This window comes from Notamacropus eugenii, chromosome 1, assembly GCF_028372415.1.
Source record: "Notamacropus eugenii isolate mMacEug1 chromosome 1, mMacEug1.pri_v2, whole genome shotgun sequence".
Classification (NCBI taxonomy): Eukaryota; Metazoa; Chordata; class Mammalia; order Diprotodontia; family Macropodidae; genus Notamacropus; species Notamacropus eugenii.
The window spans coordinates 316,023,479-316,047,722 of record NC_092872.1 but is presented as its reverse complement, the minus strand read 5'-3'; the positions used below and the strand labels follow the sequence as shown (position 1 = coordinate 316,047,722).

The 24,244-nt window shown below is 39.2% G+C and overlaps 1 protein-coding gene across 5 annotated transcripts in view; it reads right to left on the bottom strand.

The window, feature by feature from the left end:
- Positions 1-10,103: 10,103 nt before the first annotated feature.
- Positions 10,104-24,244, bottom strand: part of MAX (MYC associated factor X) — a 34,363-nt gene continuing 20,222 nt past the window's right edge. For 3 of the 5 annotated variants that reach the window (XM_072629600.1, XM_072629599.1, XM_072629601.1), the window contains 2 exons: positions 12,915-13,038; positions 10,104-11,698 (listed from right to left, as the gene is read on the bottom strand). In XM_072629600.1, the coding sequence (XP_072485701.1) occupies positions 11,511-11,698; positions 12,915-13,038 (312 nt within the window). In that variant the 3' untranslated portion in view covers positions 10,104-11,510. Of the gene's footprint in view, positions 11,699-12,325; positions 12,411-12,914; positions 13,039-24,244 lie in introns of all 5 variants that reach the window. The other 2 variants (XR_011971787.1, XR_011971786.1) reach the window with 2 other exon arrangements.

Genomic DNA, 24,244 nt, shown 5'->3' with positions numbered 1-24,244 from the left:
TGACCACAGTTCCAACAACTGAGGGCATCTACGTGAAAATATTCTCTTCCTTACCTTGAGTACACAGGACTACGGTAGTCGCTAAGGATTTCCCTGCATTTAAATAATGGCTAGCTTTGTTAGCTCTTTCTGTCACTCTAATACCTTCTGTTGTATGGTTTGTAGAATCTATGCAAGGCTATATGGTGTTATAGTCTCTATTTTTACATATCTAGGAACATCAGAATCAGTAATAGTGCACATCAATGTTACAGCCTAAAAACATGGAAAAGGGAGATCAAGGAGCTATGTGCCACATCAGTATGATGTCCAAATGTAATGAAAAGGAGAATTGTAGGATCGTAGATTTGGAGTTGAACAGCACTTTAGATTCTATTCTCTTATCTTACTTGAAGAGGAAACTGAGTCACAGAAGTTAAGAGACTTGCCCAGGACTTTTGTCATCTTTTCAGAAATGGGGAGGGGTTGCCTCTGGTATTACATGCAGACCATCTATCTATGCCTGGAATGTTCTGTCATGAGTCATGTGATGGTTTTCTGGGGAAGGGACATGGCAATTACCAAATTAATGTGTGCTTATTTTTGAGTAAGCCTCTGTGAACCCAGGCAAGTCATTTCTCTGGGACTCAATTTCCTTACCTAGAGAATGAGGGGTTGGGTGAGATGGTCTCTAAGATCTCTTCCATCTCTAAATCATAAGATTTTATAATAAGAAGAAACTGTGGGTGCCACTGACTGGTTGCAGTATGGACAGATGTACCTTGTTAGGAGAGAATGACTAAGCCACATTTACCTTTGGGGTATGGTTTCTGAAGGGAAATATATGATTCTGTTTTGGGGCCTAGAGGAGCAGGGTGCTGTATGGCACAAGGGACATTGTGGACCTTGTAGGCTTAGGGCAAGAGTAATAATGGCATTAATAGAGTACTTAAAATTTTGTAAAGTACTTAAATGTTTCATTTGAGTCTAACAGCAACCCTGCTGATAGACATACCCCACTCTGCACTGGTGCACTTGATCTTTTCAAACCTGGGTGTGACTTAACATTTGTCCCTATTTTATCCTATTTATGGTTCCAGCCTATTGAGATCTTTTTTGAGTTGTTGACTGTGTAGCTTTGAATCACCCGCCAATTTGATAAGCATGCTCTCTTTGCTACAGTGTAATTTACTGATAAAAATGCTGAATGGCATGAGACCAAAAATAGGTCTCTGGGGGCACTCTGCTACCTCCATGTTAACATCAACTTACTAATAACTTTTCATTAGGTCTGGCTGTTCAAGTACTTCCTCCATCTAACATATGTTGCCCACAAGGACAATGTGGGAGGCTTTTTGTCAAATTGTTTTGTTGAAAACTAGGGTAAGTGGATTAGTGGAAAGAGTGCCGGTCTGGAGTCCAAATTCTCTGAGCTTCAGTTTTGAATTCTCTAACGTAAGAATCTCAAAGTTTGAAGAGACCGTAGAGGCCACCTAGTCTTAACACATACTGGAGCAAAAATCCTTTCTAGAACATGCCCAGCAAGTAGTTGTCTACATCTGAGGAAGAACTCATTAACTCCAAGGCACATTACTTCACTGGATCTGGATATAGATAACACTGAGGTAGTACCTGCCTCACAAAGTTGTTGGTAGCAAATGAGATGGTATATACAAACTGTTTGGTAAGCTTTTTAGTGCTATGTAAATATCAGCTATTATTATTATGTCTAGGGTATTATCCAAGGGTAACCTGGTTAAAAAATAAATGAGTAGTCTAGAATGACCTGTTCTTGATAAAGTCATGATCTTTCAATGATCATTGCTATCCATTATAAATTCAGTATAATTCAATTAAATAAGTATGTATCAAGCACTGACTGCGTGTAAGGTACTGTGCTAAATGCTAGGGATACAAAGACAACATCTTTAGACTGGTCCTCACACGTAGGCTGGGAGTTTCTTGAGAACAAGGGATGTCTTTTCCCTTTGTTTCCCTAGTGCTTAGTACAGTCCCTAGCACATATAGTGGGGGCTCATGTTTTACTGGATATTTATAAATACAGACTCCTCACAGGCAAGTATGGGATAATTGTAGAAGTTCTAGATTTGGAGCCATGGATTCAAAGTGGCTCTGCCACTTTACCACCTCTGTGGCACTGGGTGTCAGCAGCCTTGAGACTCAGTTTTTCTCATCTATAAATAGGAGTTGGACTTGATCTATCTCTAAGCTCCCTTCCAGGGACAATCTGATCTTCTTGAAGATGTATGATCTTTTTGTCAGGAATGAGTCATACTGCCCTGTAGTTTGAAGACTCCTGTCTCTTTTGAAAATCAGGAAATTTACCCTTCTTGCATCCTATGGCACCATCTTTCAAGATTTTTGAAAGCTAGAATTGATGATGGCTTAGCAATCTATACCTGCCATTTCTTTGAGTATCCTGGAAGGAAATGCATATAGGCCCATATAGGACTTGGGTGGTCTCTTTACTGTCTCTTCACTTTACTTGAATTTCATCTCCCTACTATTTTTGGTTCTATTTTTCTGAATCCAAAAATCATTTTCTTTGGTAGAGAGAATAGAAGCTAAATTAGTGTTGAGTAATTTTGCCTTCTCTGTGTTGTCCATTATTATTGTCCCATCCACCCCAATCCACTGATCAAATGATCCTTCTTTGATTTTCCTTTTGCTTATAATCTAGCTTTTTTAAAAAGCCCTTTTTTGTCATTCTAACAAGTTAGACTGTGCTGATCACTGTGCTCAGTCTTGAGAGAGATACAAAATTTAGTTGGCATGATGCCTGTTCTCATGGAATTTGTCCAGTAGGATATAAGAAGATAACTCTTTAATACATATCAAATTATAAATGAATTTGAGTTGTAAAAGTGTTATATGTGACTCAGATGCATTCATTTTATATATAATACATTATATATAATGTAGCTAGGATACATACATGTACATTCCCTATTAGAGTCCCCATCTGATGCTACATCTTGACGTGGAAAAGACACTAAGTTCTATAACTGTGCTTTAGAGGCTCTGACTAGTCTTGGCAAGATAGATTTTTTAGTAAACTGCATGGCAATAGATTATGTCTGTTAGCTAAGGGCCAGCCTACGTAGGGTCAGGAATACAATGGATTGAACCTAGAGTCAGGAAGACTGGAGCTCATGTGTGGCCTCAGATACTTACTGTGTCACCCTGTGCACATTACCTAACCTGTTTCAGTTTCCTTACCTATAAAATGGGTTAATATCTATCCCTGGAAAGATAAAATGGGTTATTTGTAGAGTGTTTTGTAAACCTTAAAGTGCTATGTTAATGCTAGCTATTGTTGTTATGATGATGGTGGTCATGGTGGTGGTGGTGGTGCTTTTGTTACCAAAAGATTGATCACTCGGAAATTTTTCACCAAGACCTTATGTTTTAGGGTTTGGAAAAGAATTTTAGATGAGGGAAGTGAGAGCCCCCTGTTGTAACCTTGAATCGCCCAGAGTCACACAGTAGTAAGAAAGAAACAGAGCTGAGATTCAAATCCAAGTTTTCCAACTCTTTCTACTACATCAGGTTTTTCAGCACCTAAACTTATGAAAACTTTTCACAAAAGCAAGGAAGGGTCGCAGGCTGCATCAGTGCAGGAAATACTCTCACTAGGGAAATCCTTTAGGTCTTAAATGTGTGTATGTGTGTATATGTGAATCTGTAGACATATGCCACCCATACTCTACTTTTGTGAGCTGAAGCTCTTGAGCTGACATATTTGTACACACATTGTACACACACAAACATACATTGTTTGAGCTACTGCAAATGTTAAAATTGCTCAGTACCATTTTTTCTGATGATGGATGAATAACTAAAAGATAGACAAAACTTAGTGAATGCTAACTTTGATACCTTTCTGAGTGGGTAAGAGTTAACCCTAGTTAAGCATTGCATTCCCTGACACATTACTCATGTATATCAACAGTATATATAGCCTTAATTATTTCTGGCTGGCTACTCTGTACTTTTGACCTGAAACTGTTGTGTTCCTCATGCTGACAACAGAGAGGTATTAAGCAATGGAAGCCTCAAGTACTTTAAAAGGTAAGGAGGAAGATTACTTGCTTGTCATAATGGGTGACACACCTATGGGTAGGGAATTGCATTGTTTGTGGATTGATAGGCTAGGCATGGAACTTTGTATTTTGGACTGTTGACTTTGTTATTTCCCCATACTACTGCCAACTCATGCACCTGAGGTTACCGTCTTAAAACTAGTGATCATTTGTACTGCAGACTTTTTTTTTAGAGAGACTAAAGTTCTTACTTAAGAAAGGGTGCACAAAATGTGCACCTAGTTCTGGGAGAAGAGGCAGCATGGTTTAGTGATATTGAGACTGGAATCTGGAGAGCCTGGTTCCAGTCATGAGTCTGTCACTGACTGGCTGTATGACCTTTGACAAATCATAACATCCTATTACCCTGCTGCCCATTAAGGAAGAGATGCTTGCTCTTGAAGGCTGGTATTCGGTCCTCAACTTCTGCCTGTTGTACTAGAAAAAAATGACAGTAGAGAGTGTATTGTGAAGTTTTATCTTGCCCAAAGGGGATACATGCATCACAACCCCTGAAATGAATATTATCTAAACAACAACAATCCAAGACACAGATCTGGCTTTAAGACTGCAATAGACTGGACAGCGATAGTACCTGTTACTAGGTGGAGGAGAAAACAAGCTAGGCTGGTTAGAGCTGAGCCTTCCCAGCTGCTTTCCTCTGCAGACACCCACTCATCTATGCTGTGTGAGTGTGTGGGTGCACATGAGCACAGGCAGGGCAAATGAGTCATCTGTCCTTGGAGAGCTCATGAGCTCTGCCCCAGCACCTCACTCCACTGAGCAGCCTCTGTTTAAGAAGTCATAGTTAAAGATGTCAGACAAGTGAAGCAAACAGTATCTTTAACTGCAGATGTAAAGGCAAACCCACAGCCCCTCAGCATCTACTGGGGCTTCGTATGGAATAAATGCTCTGTACATATTGGTTGAAGTTTGGTTGCAGAATGAAAATAAAATAACTGGGACTTTAGTTTTTAAGGGGAAGAAAATACTGGGTCCCCTCTTAGCGGGTAAGTCCATTGAAAATAGGTGTAAGTTTAAGATTCTGTCATATTTTAACCTGAACGAGCCTACCAATAATTTCATTACTACTTAGAGCATGTCAGCTGTTCTTTTCCTCTAAGGACTTCAAAGCATTTAATCATCACATCACCACATGGGGAGGGAGGGAGGAGGAGAGAGAGAGAAATGAAATTAGCTCCATTTTTCATATACATTCATATACATTTATCTCAAATACATTTTGAGAAGTTTACTTTCTAGAATCCTATATAATGGCTGAGAGGTGGAAATCAAACTTCCTGATGAAACCACATGACCTGGTTGTTAGGTTTGGAATGAAAATATTCCTTTAATTTTTTCTTAGTATTCCAACTCCACTTTATATTTTTGCCACATGTTTAGCATTTTATCAGGGGTATTTCTGGGGGAAGGCCACTCTCATTCTCTCCATCTTCACCACAGAGTATGAAATAGGGAGTGGGGGAGTGATGTGTCCACAGTAAAACAAGTCAATGCAAATTTAAGAGCTCAGCCTCAGAGCTATACTTCACTGAGGAGTGTAATATTTATTGGCTAATTCTCCACCCTGACTAAATAATAAGAATCCGTGAGGGCAGAGACCATATTTTTGGAAGCTTCTAGTACTTGATATGTCTTCACTCTTTGTTGAACATGTTAGTTGGGTTGACCAAGGACTTGAACAACCTCCTTTGCCAGATGACGCTTTTTTAAGGTTACGCTAGACCAAAGTAGTTAAATCTTGACTAATCAGAATAGTAGGGTGGAGAAGCAATGATAGATTGATAGAAAGAAAGAAAAGAAAAACAATATTAAATTAATTTAACTGGTTAAGGAAGGAATAAGTTAGAAGCCCCTTTGTGGTAAATTTAAAATATATGAAGTGAAAAAGCATGTGTTTGAGGTCATATATGTCAAGTACTGTATTGTGCTAGGTAAAATTGAAAATCAGGACAGTCTCTGCTCTCAGTTTTAATTGTGGGAGACAACACATAAAGGAGGGTTCATGCTTATGTTGAGTTGGTATTAAATGGAAATGCCTTAGGCAAGGAGAGTGGCACAAAGACAAAGCCTAGATGGTAGGATGGGACTCTGGAGTATCTCCAACAGAGGTAGAGATCTAGGAGTCAGCACTGCTGGCAGAGGGCACTATACCTGATGGATCTTGGCAGTGGGGAAATGTGTTGGAGGGTAAGTGTGGTATGATAAATATATAAAGGGGTCATTCTTCATAGATTCAGAATCTTATGGTACCTTGAGCAAAGTAGAAAAAAATGGTGGTGGGGGTGACAGGGAGAATCATCATTCTGGACATTGGTTTTTACTTGAACAAGTCAGTTAGCAGGTTAGGTGTGCACTAACCCTAGCTACACATGCCAAAAAGTTTAATTGTACAAAAAACCCTACAAGTATTAATTTATCATTTGCCTCTTTCTCCTATTCCGGGACAGCAAGAAAAAAAAAATGGAGTGTTACAGTTAGAAATTTAGAGTATGGTCTGTGATGGGTCATAAAGTTTTTTGTTGTTGTTGTAAGACAAACACAAAGCTCTTTGCTCCCCCCCAATTTGGTTTGTACAGCTATTGTTTTCTGGTAAATAAACTTTTTAGGAGCTGTGTTGCTTCTATGGTGCAGAGCCAGCATATTCTTTCTACCAAGAATGCCAAACACTCAATTCCCTAGGAAGCTGCACACTGTGAAATGGTGAACACCAACTTTCTTAGTTAACTGAGGGCCAGTACATCTGCATCCTTGCTTTGCATAAAATTATGGTTGACCTGAAAACTTCCCTTTCAGCTGGTATTTCTAAAAGGGATAAAGTTGGAAGAGTCCCCTGCTTGCTTTCTCCTTTATAGGTCTAGCTAACCCCCTGGTGATTTGGTTACACTGCTGAAAGCACTATCTTTTCCCCTTTCCTCATAAGCAGCATGAAATAACACAGTTCAGGGAATGTATCTTTTCTATCCTTTCACTCATCTCAGAAGTTAGACTACTCCAAGCAGGGTCAATGTGTTGATCCAACACAGTTATGCCTCCCTTGCTCTATGAAAGCTATCCATTTACCAGTTGAAAGTTTCTGGCTGTTGCTAGGGCTAAGTCATCCTATAAATAAATCTGTAGCTAATATATATTAATAATAACTTGTAAATATTTACTGAGTAGTAATGGATCTCAGGACAGTCTCATCACTGTCCTAAACTTTAAAAAGGATTCTGCTGGTCATTCCAAACCCAATTATCTTCCTAGTAATCTTTTTAATTCCAGTGCCTTATTACACAGTGCTCACCTCTAAGGAGTAGGAAACAGTTTAAAAAAAAAATCTTCACACTCATGTAAGGAAAATAGGAGAGACTGGAATGAATTTTTTTTTATACATGTGGATAAAACTATGTATAGATTTCAGCCCTCTTCCTTCCTATTCCAGGTGGGGGTCTATCTCCTACAGCTTTTTTTCCAGTTTTCTTTCAGCTATTATTTTCCCTAGTAGCTACAAGAAAAATATGCAATTCCTGCTGTTGTAGCTGACATGTAACAAAGGTAGCATATCCAGAGCATTAAAAACTAGGACAGTTAAAAAATCTGCACTCCCACTTACAGTGGGAGAAAATGTCAAGTTCTGCTTACACTCACCACAGCAGGAAAGAACATGGCAGAAAGCCTTCAAACACTGCACTGATTATTGTCAGGAAAAGGACAGAGGAGGCTTTTAATAAGGACCCTTAGTGAAGCCATCTGCACATGCTGGCCAAGCAAACAAACAAGATGTTAGACTCTGTTAAGGAAACTATCAAGAAAAATAATGCAAACAAGTCAAATATTCCAATGTCATTATATGAAAGTTAAACTATCACCCACCCACTTCATCCTGTGGGAAGACATCCATTCATTTTCTAGACATACAGAATAGAATGACGAATTCTCTGAAGGTGTCTATTTAATTCTGCAGCTGGGGCAGGCTATGCAGCTTAATTTACATACCTCCATCCAGTCTACTCTCAAAGATCTTAATGCTACAGACCAGTAGCGTATGTAGTAGTGCACCTAGTGCCTGGCACATAGTTCACGTTGGAATAACATTTTTGCTTTGTTTCCCATTCAGTCTTCTCATTACCAGTTCAGCAATCCCAAAGACTTTCTTTTTCAGTTGTTTTCACTTTCCAGCACCATCTTTCAGTGGCCTAAAAATTTTAATGTTTTCTGTGAGAGTCAGCTCTTTATGGTGTTGCAGTTATTTTCACTATCACCCAGGCAAGCCTTTTTGGGCAAGAAACCTAAATCTCAGCTGAGTGTCAATAGATTCCACCACTTTTCTTATCTCCAGTAAGTTAAGCACATGGCTACTAGCTCACCCTGGACTTTCATACATCCTGTTCTTCCAACTTGGCTTCTAAGCCAAGAATTGGAATGATTTTTATTCATTTGTATAATTTGCATTGGTTTAAATTCAGATCTTTTAGATTATTTCCTGTATCACATCCTTTAATATAGTAACACCAGCATCTTAATTTATCAAATACCCAGCTTTGGCTCTTCAGTGACTCCTTATTTAAACAGGAATACTCCTTTGGCAGCACTGTTTTCCTCAGGGTGATCATATTTTTTTCTTTTTATTTAAGTTTGACTCTATAATCTAACAAAGAATCTGAAGAGAAATACTGAAGGTGTTTTCTCCAGTTAATGTGCTCCTTCGATTTCTGATAACAAATTTCATGATGCCTGAGTACTTCCTATCATATTCATGAGTACTTCTTATCATTAATTTTTGTGATCTCAGCAATCCAAAGAGCAGTTTCCTTTTCTAGACTTGGAAATACCTTGAGCAGTAGTTAAGTGGGCAGCAAACACCAGCCAAGCTTTCTTCTGTTTCCGAAGTCAGCAGTGGTGTATGGCAAAACACTGGATTTGAAGTCCAAAGGTCTGGGATTGAATTCTTCCCTCTGTCACTTCTTTGTTTGAGCTTGGGTAAATTCTCCCTATAAGCCAGTTTTCTTACTGTAAAATGGAGTGGTTGGAACAGGAGATTTTTAAGGTCTCTTGCCAGCTCTAATTCTTATGACCTCATTCTAAGGTTAAATAGGTATAGTTTGGTGCTGGTTTCTTAATGTGGTTATATGCATGACATCACTGCTGTCATGATGTCCAGTTGTACTCTCAAATGCCTTAAGATCTTCTGGAAGCAGAAAAATGCTGGCTCATGAACAGACTCTGGAAGTAACCTTGGATGATATCTTGTTCTGCCTGTACTTGTTCTACAATCTCCTCTATGACACCCTCAACAAGAAGTCAAGCCTTTGGGTTGAGGCAACAGTTCATGTCTGAATGGTTCTGACTGCTCAGAATTCCTTTCCTTACATCAAGCCCAAATCTCCCTTTATGTAATGGCCAACCACTGTTTCCCTCTAGGGTGACAAGCCAAATAAATCAAATCCATCTTGCACATGATAACCCTCCAAATATTGGATGACAGCTAAGATATTATGCCCCTACTAAGATCTCTTCTGCAGACAAGAAGCAAATTCAGTTTCTTTGACTGATCCGTGTGGGACATGGTCTCAACTATCCCTAACTTCCCTTCTGGCATATGTGTTTCAGCTCAACAGCTTTCCAAAATGAGCTCTCTAGCACAATCTGGTCCTCTGGGCCATCCCCTCTTTAGAGAAGGATGCATTTAGGAAGAAGCACTGCCGAAGAATTTTATCTGTAGTTTGTGTTCTTCCTGATTGCCTTTCAGTGCTGGGTACAGAAGTAAATTGCTGACACAGTACTTGATCTTAAATATATGAATGCCAATAGCTATCTGTTGAGAACCGGGGCTGGGCTCAGTCCACAGAACAAGAGGGAACAGCATTTTAGCCTGTGAATAATTTACTGCTTGTGGCATTACAACCACAAAGTTACAGAATCAGATGAAATCTTCAAATATGCATCAAGGGAAAGCAACCAAAAGCTCTATCCCCTGAACCACCTCACCTTCACAAGGGCAAGAAGAAACCACCACACTAAGGATAAAATAAGTTTTTATTTATAGTCTTATAGTAAAGGGGGAAGCCTTAACTTGCAAGACAATTCTTCGGCAGTATGTACAACATACTTTTTATTTCCATGGAATGGAATTAAACATGGACAGAGACTACATAGTACACACTAGAGATCAGCAAACGCCAGAACAGAGTAGGGTAGAGACCAAAAAAAAAAAAAAAAAAAAGGAAAAAGAAAAAAAAGAGGCTTAACACACAAACCCTTCATAGGAACCTGTTGACCATAGCCAGAACCAGGGCCAGGTCATATAAGGAAGAGAGGTCCCAAAATAGAAGGGAAAAATAGAAACAGAAGGGGCCTGAACTAGTCTGTGGTTTTTAGTACCAGGTAAGATGCTCTTGGTATATTTATATACAAAATCAGTTGGCTCTATTTCTTAGAAACACACACAAAGGAAAATTTGATCATTACTTTATGAATCTGTCGCTTTGCAATACCGACATCATCAGAATAGGGAGAGTTCACTTGGATTCAAATTTCAGTAGCAGGAAATAAATATCAAAACATCATCACTGGCCCTTAATACAAAAAAATGCACTCCTCCCCCAACCCTAACCCTCCCTTCTCCACTCCCTCTATCCCTGTCTCCCCCCACCAAAAATCAATCCCCTGGTGGCTGAAGCTTCCCTACTGCAGTCTCCAAATACATACCATGTGGTGTCACATGACCCTCCCAAATGCAGGCAACTCAGGCAAAAAAAAAAAAATATTAAAAAATAAAAAAGCTGGCTGAACTTCCCAACTCCATGTAGCTTAGCTGGGAGAAACAGAAGTGAAATACACCCAAGACACCAGACTGCATAGATGTTCCCACTTACCCTTCACCACCACAAACCGCCCTGCCCCCAAACCTAACCCTTCAGCAGGAGTGATAAATTTTTTTTTAGAAAAAAAATTTTTTTCCTTAAAAAAAATCCTGGGTAATTCTGATTATTCCAAACAGGTCATCTTCTAAAAGTTGAGCAGTTCACAGATTCACAAAGTCTATCAAATGAGGGGGGACAAGGAAGACGTAGGGAGGGGGAAAGGAGACCTGTGAGCAGAGAAGTCACCTGGGCAATGATGCCCAACAAGGTGGGAGGAGCTGGCTGGGGAGGTCAGGGGCAGCATGTGCTCAGAGGTGTGTCCGTCTGTCCTCCACAGAAAAAGCTGCCAAGTTAGGATGTTTTGGTTTAAAAATTCATGGTGGGGGAAGAAGGTTGCTGAAGGGAAAAGGCAGAAGATGAAAGCTGCAGTCCAAGAGCTTCTACTTTTTAAAAAAAGAAAAGAAAATAAAGAGTCTTTAAAACAGCTTGGAGGGGTCTAACGATGAACTGGGAGGAGACGATGGAGGAGACAGACAGTTTTTTTATTGCTGGCCTGCTCTGTTTAGCTGGCCTCCATCCGGAGTTTCTTTCTGCTTTGGGGCTCTTCAGGCTCTGACTCAGAGCTGGAATCTGAGCCCCCATCGAAGGCAGAGATGGTGCTGCCCTTGGCATTGGTATAGAGGCTGCTGTCTGAAGAAGAATAGTTGGTCTGCAGTTGGGCACTTGACCTCGCTTTCTCCAGTGCACGGACTGAAAGGCAAGACAAGGACTGTGTTAAGGTACTCTGGAGGCTAACCAAAAGTGATGGCTCAGATTCAAGGTCCTTTGTGGTGTTCTTCCTAAGGGTCTGCTAATCCCTGAATCTATGGGTGGTTCAGAAGCAGTTCTCTCTTCCAGAAGATGTCCCTCCCCTCCCAAACAATTCTAGAGAGAAGGCTTGCAATGTCAACCCTGTCACAGAAGCACACTGCAAAGACAGGAGTATGGAGCTCCTTGTGGAATCCAGCAATGGAAGGACACAAAAGCAGCTGGTATCTCCACCAATAGCAGTCTTAACAGGGGAGGGAAAGATTGTATCAGTTCTGATTATATCATCCACAACAGCAGCAAAGGATGACATGAGAGCCAAAGAAAAATTCTGGCTAAGCACCCTAATAGGAAAGACTCTTACAATGAAAATCTGAGCCCTCAGAAGCATCTCACCAAACATTGTACCTGAGCCCTTTGACAGACCCCTCACATGCAGGTTGTCCAGCTTGATGCCTCCCCACCCATACCCCCCACTTCCCAGGTACCCCAGCTCAGCTTGTCTGAGTCTGGAATGCTAAGAACCCATTTTTTTGATGTTTCATTTTTCTAACCCAAGTGGTTACTTGCATTTCCTTTTACTTGCATCTTCCATGAGGGAGGAAGAGAAGTGAATTCCCCAGGAACAAAGAACTTGATCAGCTCTCGCTTTCCCCTGTGGTTATAGGAAAAGGCGGTTGTGAGCATTTGACAACAGCAGGGACCTGGCCCATATGCTGCCCTGAATGGACAATTATTTACACCGGAGTGGGCTCACTTGTTACCGAACACTTGTGAGGCTTTGGTACTTACACAATATATTTAAATCCAAGGACCTCAAAGTTGTTAACAGACAGCTTGTTGCCCCTGACTGCTGACAGGGCAAATAAGGCACAGAATTGGGAAACGATTGGCTCCAGCTCAAAAAAGACACAAAAACATCTAATCCAGGGTTGAATTCCCTAGACACCCCTGTCTCCTCACAGTCTTATGATCTGGACAGGCAGCACAAGTACCTTTCTCATGCTATACTCTATATCCCAAACATTTAGTTCTTTAGATCCACGACTGAGGCTTATTAAACTTTCCACAACTGGTTTCGATCCCGGCGCAGACGAGACGGCCCTCAGCTAGCCATGGCAAAGAGGGGGCCAGCTGCCCCAATGCCTGAGATGCTCACCTTGCTGCTCCAGTAGAGCGTTCTGCCGCTTGAGGTCATCAATATCCTGCTGGTGTGTGTGGTTTTTCCTTCTCATATACTGGATGTACTCTGTGGCTTTATCTAAGATTTGGGCCCGGGATGCCTGTTGCAATAGTGAGAAAAGCACAGGGGACAAAATAAAGACCTAGTTCACAGTAGTGATGAAGCAAATCTGTTTTTCTACTGTAGTAGCAGCTATGGCAGCAGGACCATGGAAAGGGTAAGAATGCAGCCAGATAAAATGAATGACAACCTATGGTTCACTTAAGGGTCTTTCCTTACCTGATAAGCAATTCCCAAGGTCAGCTGAGTCCAGCTAATGTTCCACTTAATGATTAACCACTTAGAATATTTACTGTTGGAGCCTGACCATACTATGGCAAAACTGTGGGTCCCTAACTCTTAAAAAAGGGAGCCAGACCTGGAGCTATTTGGGGCTGAGAGAACCCACAAAATTGTTCTAAGAAATTCTCAGGGTGTAGCCAAATGTTTAGAAGGAAAACATTATTTACACACAAATTATACACAATAACCAATGCTGTCCTTTTTTTTTTGCACTGTACTTTTTTCATCATCATCATCATCACTACCACCACCATTGCTAACAATAAATCCATTTTGTGAAAATATAAACTGCCTGATCTATTAACACAGGGAAAAGATGGTGGTACTGCAAGAAATTTCAGAAAGCAATAATATACTTTTAATCACAGTTTATGGGTGGCCTGATCACTGCCTATCCAAAAGAATGAATTAGTAGGCTAATGAACCTGATGTCAGGTAACAGGGCTCCAACTCCTGGTGTCCAATTTGGCTGGGAGGTTTCTCTAACAGAAACCTAACTTGCAAACAATACCAGAATTATTTAAAGTTGCCCTCTCCCAGGTTATCTCACAGAATTTAATTTTAAACTGTTGGCACAGTGCAGAGACAAAGAGAATCACTGTCCAATGGAGGGCTCACTCCTAGCAATGGGAAGCAGGAATATTTCTTACTTATGATAATGAAGTACTTTAGAAATCCAGCAGTGTCACTCAAGTAGTTGCTAAACATCCAAATGATTTCAAAAGTAGATGGGTTAAGGATCACCTCTCATCTTCTCAGGTTTTCAAATATCAAACCTTCTTATCAAATAGTGACAAGGTCCCGTTATAAATCATCAGGTTAGGTGACAGAAGGATTTTATAGGATATGATATGAAGGCTTTGTAAGATCCTGCAGTTGTATCTGGCTCTCTAACCATAATATCCCCAAAGCTATTCATTACTGACTACCAACTTGGTACAAGGTACTTTGAGGAACATCAAACAGTATTAAAATATTGTTCATCACTTCCCTGAGCTCAAAAATATATTTGGGAGAGATATACACATGTACACAAATAACCACTTTTCCTGAGATCCAGTTCTGCATCACAAACTATCTCCAAATGGAGGTCCCATCTCAAAAATTCAGCATTTTCAAACCAAAACTGATTAATACCCCCCCTCAAACCTTTCTCTTTTTCCTAACTCCCCTATTTTTGTTGAGGGCACTAACATCACCCAAGTTTTCAACCTCCAGAGTCATCCCCAACTCTTCCTTCTTCCTCCCACCTCAAATCCAATTAATTGCCAAGTCTACCTCCACAACATCTTTCTGATCTACCCTCTTCTCACCACAGTCATGACCACCTCGAGCATTCATCCACTCTTAACTAAAGTAATAAGCTTCCTAATTGTTCTTCCTGCCTTAAGTCCACCCATTTCCAATCCATTTTCCTCAAAGCAGTCAAATTGATGTTACTAAAGTGTAGATTTAACCTTGCTTAAACTAAGAAGTTCTATTGGTTCCTCCTGTCTTGGACAAAATGTAAACTCTTCTGTTTGGTATTTAAAGCTCTTTATATTCTGGTTCCAGCCTACCTTTCCAAGATTATAATGTATTACTTTCTTTGTATTTCATATTCCAGCCAAACTAGCCTAAGTGACTCACCTCCATGTCTTTACACAGGTTGTTCCCCATCCTTGAAATATATCCTTTCTTCTCTTCTTTAAATCCCTAGTTTCCTTCACAGTTCCATTCAAACACCACTTCTCATAAGAAACCTATCTTGATCCCTTCTAATGCATACATGTTGTTTCCTTTTAACAGAATTTAACAGAAAGTGCCTGACCCACTGTAGGCATTTTAAATAAATGCTTGCTGAATAAATAAACAACACAGCTTGTATATCTGAAATGTACTCAAAGAATCATGCTGCAATCATACAGATATACCATCATTATAAATGCTCAGAAGACTCCAAATGAAGGAGGAATTCCTTATATATAGTGAGGTCCTATAGATATCCCTGTTTGTTGCCAACATTGTGCTGGCCGCATCAAATCTTGCAGAGCCTCCAAAATGAGACACATAATCATTCAAGTAATCAAAGCTATGTGTTTTTACCTTTTGCGGCTGCCTCTATCTCGTTTGGTTAAGAATACATGTCCTACAAGTCATAAATCAAAAAAAAATTTTGGCCTATCCACATAAGAAAAACCATGTGGGTAAACAATGGTTAGTGTCTAAACTATCACATGCAGTTAAGAAAACCCAAAACAGATGATCTCTTGGTATAGCTATCCTCAACAGAGATGTTCATGGTCTAAATCTAAATAGAAGAGTTGGCTGTATTGGGAAAAGGCATAATTCCTTTAATAAGCCCAAGTTTCTCCCTGAAGAGCAGTTTTCTTCTAATGATGCAGTATGGTATCAATTCATGGAATGCTACTGTTGAGGTAACCGTGAGTGCTGAGCCTGGAGCCAAGAAGACCCAAGTTTCCAAATATGGCTCCCGACTATGACCCTGAGCAAGGTACTAAAAGCTGCCTGCCTCAGTTTTCTCCTTGGTAAAATGGGGATAATAATAGCACCTCTCCCAAGTTTTTTGGGAGGATCAAATGAGGTAGTAATTGCAAAACACTTAGCCCAATTTCTGTCCACATTAGTGGCTTAATAAATGCTTATTTTTTTCCTCATATTTCCAAAGAATCGTGGTAAATTTGAATGAGCTAAAATATACTACCACTCAAGAACTACATAAAATAAACTACATAAAGGATGCCATCACAAAAACGTGTGACTGTAAAGTAAGGTAGGCTGATCCCGTGATGCGAGTAAGGAATAACAGAGCTACTAACATATTTGGGTCTCAATTTCCTCACCTATAAAATGAGGGGGATGGATAAATTTGGAGGTTCCTTTCAGCTATAAATGCATGATCCTATGATCTACCTACATACTCTACTTATACCTAATGTAACATTAAAAGGACTAAAGGAAAGCCTTCACCAAGTGTATATGCTGTGGAAAATTTATTGAAAGACAGGGACAAGAGTCACACAGGATGAAAGGAAATGGCTGAACTGTGATCTTCACCAACGGCAGGAGCATTCAGATCAATGAGATAACAGGTCCAATGAAGTTATCATGAATGGCAGAAACAATAAAACTACAGGAATTCAGATTATTTCTTGTTGGGTTGATGAGAAAAGCCTTCATTGCAGGAGGTGACACTTGAATTGAAAAAAGAAAGAAGGAAAGAGAAAGACCGTTCAGATTCAGGCCTGAGCAATAGAGGTGTGGATACAAGCTCGATCTCAGGGACCATCAGTGAACACTTTGGCTGGAGCAGAGGGTTTATAGTGGGAGGAGGAATAGGGTGAAATAATAAAGATTTGCTTTGGTCCAAATTTATGTGTGTATGGCTATCCAGATGTGGCTTCCAACTGCTAAAAGGATACTTAATAAAGACTTTTAATTATTAAGTAGTAAAATGAAACAGGGCAGCTAAATGGTGCAGTGGATAGAAGGCAGGGCCTAAAGTCAACAAAATTCATTTTCCTGAGTTCAAACTGGGCCTTAGACACTTACTAGCTGTGGGACCCTGGGCAACTACTTAACTGCGTGTTTCCTCATCTGTCAAATGAAACTGGAGAAGGAAATGGCAAACTGCTCCAATATCTTTGCCAAGAAAACCTCAAATGAGGTCATCAAGAATCAAACACAATGAAATGACTGAACAGCAACAACAAAAAATTAAACCAGGAGTGTTACTTAAATTTAGAGTAGCACAGAAGCAGAAGAAAGGATCTCAGAATGCATGCATTCTCTTCTTAAAAAACTACAGGTCAAGTGCTCATCAATTCCTGAAGTGGACCATTCTACTTCTGGAACGCTCTAGTTTCTAAGCTTTTTCTAATATTAAGCTGAAATTTGCCTCTCTAGCTTCTGATTGACCCCATTTCTATCCATGTTAATGAAGTCTAGTGCCTCTTGCACACGACTTCCACTAAAATATATGAAGATAATTATCATTTGAATTCATTTCTCCAAGCTAAATAGTCCTAACTCATGCAAGATCCTTGCATGGCATAGTTTTAACTCTCCTACCCAGCCCTGATGTTCTCTACCAGGTGTTTTCCTCCAGCTTATTAATGTTCTTTCTAAAACAAGGTGCCCCAAACTGCACAAACTGCAGGTATACTCTTACCCAGTGTTCGGTCTGGTCCTCAGTACTTGCCTGCAGCCTCTCATAGATTTAACACATCCCTAAATAGGAAGTTCTGAATACAAACCCCAACTGCATTTTAACCTGCTCACTATTTCTTCACAGACAGCTTGCTTTAAGAGTTTGCATAATCTTAGGAGAGTATTAAGAATTACGTCAAAAATTTAGGTTATGAATAAACTTAATGCAACTTCTATTTTTATTTGTCACTGGCCAGAATTGTCTTCCCTGAGTCACACTGCCCCTTATCCAAATGCCCCATGAGCTCTTACAACTATCTAAATAATGACCATCCGTTTGGTATGGTAGAGGTCCCTGGGCCTCTAGACAGGGAAATATAGATAAAAATTTTTTTAAGTCTTCTTTCTTTTTTCTTCCACTTAACGGTATTTTATTTTTTTCCAATTACCACATTTACTTCTAAGATTCTGAATTCCAAATTTTTTCCTTGCCTCCTTTCCATCCCCCTTCCCCAAGACATTCAAACAATCTGAAATAGGCTATACATGGACAATCATATTTGCATTTTAGTTACGTTGTGAAAGAAGAATCAGAACAGGGAAAAACCATGAGAAAGAAAGAATAAAAAGTGAAAATAATATGCTTCAATCTGCATTCAGACTCCATAGTTTTGCCTCCGGAATTGGATAGCATTTTCCATCAAGAGCCTTTTGAAATTGTCTTAGATCACTGTATTGTTGAGAAGAGCTAAGTCATTCGTAATTGATCATTGCACAATGTTGCTATTATTGTGTACAATGTTCTGGTTCTGGTTCTTACTTCACCCAGCATCAGAATCATGTAAGTCTTTCTGAAATCTTCCTGCTCGTCATTTCTTATGGCACAACGGTATACCATTGCATTCGTGTACCACAACTGATTCAGCCATTCCCCAATTGATGGGCATCCCCTCAATTTCTAATTCTTTGCCACCATAAAAAAAGTTGCTATAAATATTTTTGTACATGTGGGTCCTTTTCCATTTTTTAAGGTCTCTTTGGAATACAAACCTGGTAGGGGTACTGCAAGATCAAAGGTTGTGCAAAGTTTTATAGCTCTTTGGGCACAGTCAGATAAAATTTTACAAAATCAAACCAAGGCCATAGGAATAGGCTTGTTGATACCTAATACAAAAAACTGACCTGGAAAATGGCCAAAATATCATTTAAAAATCATAGGACTCACAGGAAGCCTGGGCTGGAGAAGAGGGAGCTACTCAGACACGGTGGGTACGAGGATGAGAAAACTGGCAGTACTAACTGCATTTTTTTTTTTCTGATTATGCATGCCATAATAGCAAAAGAATTTAAAAAACTGCCAGTGAAACCAAGTAAGCTCCTCATTTGTAAAGTACCACCTCTCCAACCTAAAATGTTGAAGAATGGTTTGCAAACATGGCTATTTGCAAATGGGACTGCTTCCATCTGAACTATAACCAGTCAGTAAGATGCCTATGTTTATCTGAACAATGCACATCAATATTTTCTTTCAAAAATTATTATTCAGATTTGGTGGATTCGGTTTTAGAAAAAAAAAAAGGCTCTAATTTTAAGACTATTTTTTGGAACCAAATACTTCAGAAGCATTTGTTTTGCTACTCAATTCAGGCAACAGTAATTAGAAAGGTTACTAGGAAAAAAGCATATTCTAATAAGCTAGTAATTTATAAAGTACTTGTGTTGTGGACAATAAGCTGGACACAAAAAGGAACTTACCTGAAAAAAAAAATGAAGCTCAGAAGAGATATCAAACCAGAAACACTTACAAATAAGAAATTGCTATCTGGTTCTGATGTGGCAAACAAACTAGAACCATCCCATTCTCCAGCAGGTGCTGTAAGAGCCACACAATTTAAATCTGACCCAAGCTCTAGGACTGAGGTCAAAATATTCACATTAAAATACTCAGTTTTGATACTGGCATTTTCAGCAGTCTCTAAAATGTCATTACATCTTAGCACCAAGAAAAGATGTTTTGCCAGCCTACCCTCTTTTATTCTCAAAAGTGAAATACATTTGTGTGGGGGAAAAAAACTGTGACTTAAAAAACAGACTGGGCATACTTCCAAGAAATAAAACTGCCCAGATTTAATAGAAGAACCAGAGGGCAAAGTAAAGATATAAAGAATACACTAATCATCTCCAGAAACATATCCCCAAAATGAAAGTCCCAAGAATCAAAATTCACAGTCACATTTCTGAAATTCCAGGACAAAGCAAAAATAAAAACGCTGCAAATGGTCAGAAAGAGACAGGATCTAATAACATCTTATGTCTCTTAGTATAAATTAGAGAAGATCTAGGAACATAATATTCCAAAGGCAAAAGGGACAGACTTATAACCAAGAATAACTCAGCCTGCAAAACTGAGTATAATTCTCTGTGACAAAAAAAGAACTTTAATGAAACACATGACTTGGAAGCATTTCCGATGAAAAAGATCAGAACCAAGCTTGAACTTTAAAATCCAAGTACAAAAGAGTAAAGAGAAAGCTAGAAAAGACAAATTTATTTGAGCAACCTGAAGAGGCTATATGATAAATGTCAACCTTTTAATAGGGGGAGAAAGAACAAGTATCACTTCCAGATCTCAAAAGGTATTAAAGTGTATTGAGGGAATTATGACAGAGGACTTGGGGTTGGACTGATTTTGTTTGAGGTTTTTAAGAAATGAAAGAAAAGACCGAATAAAAGGCATACATTGGTATATAAACTAAATGTTTTTCATAATCAGAATGTGTGGAAAGAGTACATAAGCATGGAAGAAGGGGTGGAGGGAGAGGGCATCACAAAAACTTTACTCATACCTTAACTAAATAAAGTAGGGTCAACTGTTCTCTTGGTGAGGTGACCTTGGTGTTTAATACATCAAAAAAGGAAATAGGCAGTGATGGGTAGGTGAGAAGATGAGAGGAAGGAAATAGTTACAAGCAAAACAAACAAAAAAGGGGAAGAAAAGTAAAGGAACTGGAAATTGAAGAAAATGACTGTTGTTTATATATAAATGAATGGAATAATAATGTACATAAATAACAAACAATTTCAAAAAAAATCTTGGGAAGACCTGTGTAAGTATAAATAAATAAAGTGAGCAAAACTAAAAGAGAACAATTTATACATTATAAAAAAAAAAAAACATTTGAAATACTTAATTCTCTTCAATCCTATTTCCAAAGTGGCTATGATGAAGCATGTTACTCACTTGATAAATGACATGATGAACTCAGGCTGCAAAAAGAGATACATTTTCAGATACAGTCACTGGTAGATTTATTTGGAATGCCTATGTTTACTTTTTACTAGTTCTTTTCCTTATGTTTTCAAACAGAAAAGGGGAGAAGGATGCATAGAAGAGAACAGGAGGAAGTTCAGAAGAAAGCATAGATAAGAAGGTCAGCTTTGACAAAGTTCTGGGCTTGGAGTCCTCTAAAGCTCCTTCCAGTTCAAATGAGTGATCCTATTATAGTAACATGCTTAATCTATTATGTACTAGTAAGTTATAAGAAATAGACATTAAAAGTTTTGTATACAATTCTCTTTTTCTGTTTTACTTCATATATAGAAAAAGCACTTTTTTTGGTGTTCAGAATTAAGAAGACAAAAGGCAAAAAGCTAGTGAATCAACACTAACATAGCAGAAATGCAAACTTTCTTGTATATAGAAGAAAAGCTGGGAAGGCAATTTTACGTTGATATAGTTCCCAAACTGACCTGGGATAATGGTGTTGTGTAAGGCACAGATGACTGGCATGAGACTTGATCTATAAACCTGAAAGCAAGACAACATCCTGCTAGAAGTGACTTAAACACAACTCTGCAATGCCTGCTTGGGCTTTTGTTCCTTTCACAGAGTCGTTGACAATTAGCTAGAAAAATATCCTTCAATAAATCTTGCTAGGATATGTAAGGTTTTGTATGGTTTTCGCTTTCATTTCTTTGGCATGGCTTCTGGCTTACCCTAAAACCACTCATTTAGAGAGCATTTGTCACTGAATGGGGGAGAAGAGGGAACAACTGGACAGACAGGATGATTGTGAAGAGGAGAGATTGATCATCTCAAAACTAAGAAACCATGGCAAAATACATTGGAAAGATCTACATTGTATGAGACATTAAGCTTTTGTTAAATAGCCCAGAGGTTCTAAACTTTGTGTAACAGATCCCACCTTGGCAGTCTGGTAAAGCTTTGTAGAAAAATATAGAACACTACTGACTCATTTTGAACCTGTAGGCCATTAAAATTCCAAATTCCTTTCCCACGAACTGCCAACCTCTGCAACTGATGTTTTTTCCAATGTTTTCATTTCACTTTTATTTGCACTCTAATGTCATATTTATTCCCGTGCCATAAACTTTAGTTTAGCCTGGGAACACCTGCCAACTCCACCATTATATTGATGGAAGGGAACACATTGTTTCTTCAATGCTACATCTTTCAAATACTTGGTAGCTTCTCAGATATTCATGCCCTTGATAGGATTGTTTCATGAGAGTTCTTGAAGTAGCCCCAGAGATATGAACCCCTTGACTTGCATGATTTTGTGAGGTTCTCTGGATCAAGACAGTACTTCACCATTTTAAATGATTACCTAGGACAGCTCAAGGGAAGAGGAAGAGCAAAGGCTTTCAGGAGACTTGATCACAATTGCTTTTTTTGAAGCTAAATGTAATATTTTACACTAAATTTAGTATTTTGCAGTAAATGAATCTTTTTGATTACCTTTGATTAAAGAAATACATAATATTGTACTTATCCATGCTAGAGCACTATGATGAAATGTAAAGAACACTCAATTCAGGAGGCCTTAATGCTAACCTTGAGGTCTGCTTCTAACTAGATGTGTAACTTTGGGCAAATTACTAACAGTCTCTGGGCCTCAGAAGCATCTATAAGATGAAGTCTTTAAATTGACTGATTTTTTTGATCTCCTGTTCTGAAATTATATGATTCCTATTACCTGTATAAATTGTTTCCAAAGTGGAGGATGTAATGGTAATTTGAAGAATGTAATGGTAATTTAAATTCAATTCATAGCCTGTGATGAGAGGAGTTTGCTGAATGGGTGGAGCAGGAACAGCAGAGCTGAACTGAGGAAATTGGTCAGAATAGTCAGAACTGAGGGAGAAAAAGCAGGCAGCTGGCTAGCATAAGAGAGCTTGTTTGTGATTCTGTTTAAGGGAGCCTGTTTCTAGTGTTTGAATACATGTTTTGGTTCTGTCTTCCATGCAGAGAGTGTTGTATTTTGTGACTCAGAACTGTGCTGGCATATTCATAGCCGCCGTAGGCCCTGTTAATATTGTATTAGCACTACAAATGCCAACAAGGATGGGATTGTGAAATATCAGACCTCTATTTGGAGGCAGGAAGGCTTTAGAGAGAAAAGGATATTCCAGGATGGGAGGATTCACCTTATTCCTCCCTGGTGAGAGAATGGGCTAAAAAGTACAGAATTCTGTGAAAACTGGGAACAAGGCTACAGAAGGGAGGACCCAGAGATTTAGAAAGGTGTTTGTAAGGAATATCAATAGAACCATGGAAGGAACTGGCAAGGGTATGTAGGAGAGGCTAGGCCTTGATAACAAGTTATCACCTTATGGGTAAAAGCAAAGACAAGCTGCTGGAAGAAAAAGTTCAGATGGAAAGGGACTTGGCTGGTTTGCATGAAAAGCTTTTTTGCTGCACTGTTCAAACTCTCCTTTAGAAGAGCAAGCTAGAAAGTCTCAAGTTAGAAGAAAAAGCTGTTGTTAGCTCATAAAAAGCAGCAAAAAAGTAACAAGAAGAAGAATGTGTGAGACTTCTCAGAAAGAAGCACACCCAATACTAAGGTGAAAACAGGAGTATCAGGCAGCCCACACAGTGTTTGGGGAGGGAACTGAGGATTTTACTCAGGAGATCACAGATATTTTAAGTCAGTTCACCCAAAGGATGGTAGAATTGTTGGTTATCTTGGATGGTGAGAATCAATGAAAAAGATAAATTTCCTTGAGAGAGAAGAGTAAATAGACAGCAGATTCAAAGTCAAAGTTAATTGACAAGAAAATAATTGTTTACTGCCAGACTGAGAGCAGGGATAGGTTTTGGAAGAATAGATGGCATTCCAACTAATGAACTATACAAAATGTAACGAGAAAAGGGGTTTGATATTAGACTGAGCAGGGAAGTAAGAACTGCCCCTACAGATCCTCCTGAAACATTGTATCCAAGTTCATCACACCCACAGGGAGAACGGGAGGTTGGCCAGGTCCCAGTTCAGATTAAAGAAAGTATACCTCTAGCCAGAATGATGAACCCCAAACTGCAAATTAGGAAACAGCAAACAAGAGTGAATGAGATTTTCATAGTGGGTTCATGGACTTGACAAGCATGGGTGACCCTATATCTTCCCTGCTCTGGTTATTGTCTCCTTGTTTCTTTTTGGCTTTTTGTCTGTTCACCTTATTTGTCATATTTGTTTTCTACAGGGTTAATACCCTCCACCTGTAGATGCCTGATCACTCAAGCCAGATGTCACCCCTGAACATGGCGGCAACCAAGCTCCAGATGCCAGCTACAGAACTGATCTCTTGAACTGGACCTCTTGGGGCAGGGACAGCTCTATGTCCAATCTCAGCACGAAGTAGCTATGGAAGAACAGACCTTCACCCCTTATCCCCAGGAATTTTGGGCCCCATTGGTTCAAGGGGGGAGTGATAAGAGTGCTTGTGCTCAAGCCCCACTCTGAGATATTCTTTTATATGCTTCTTTTTTGTTATCCCTATTAAAGTTCTATTGATAC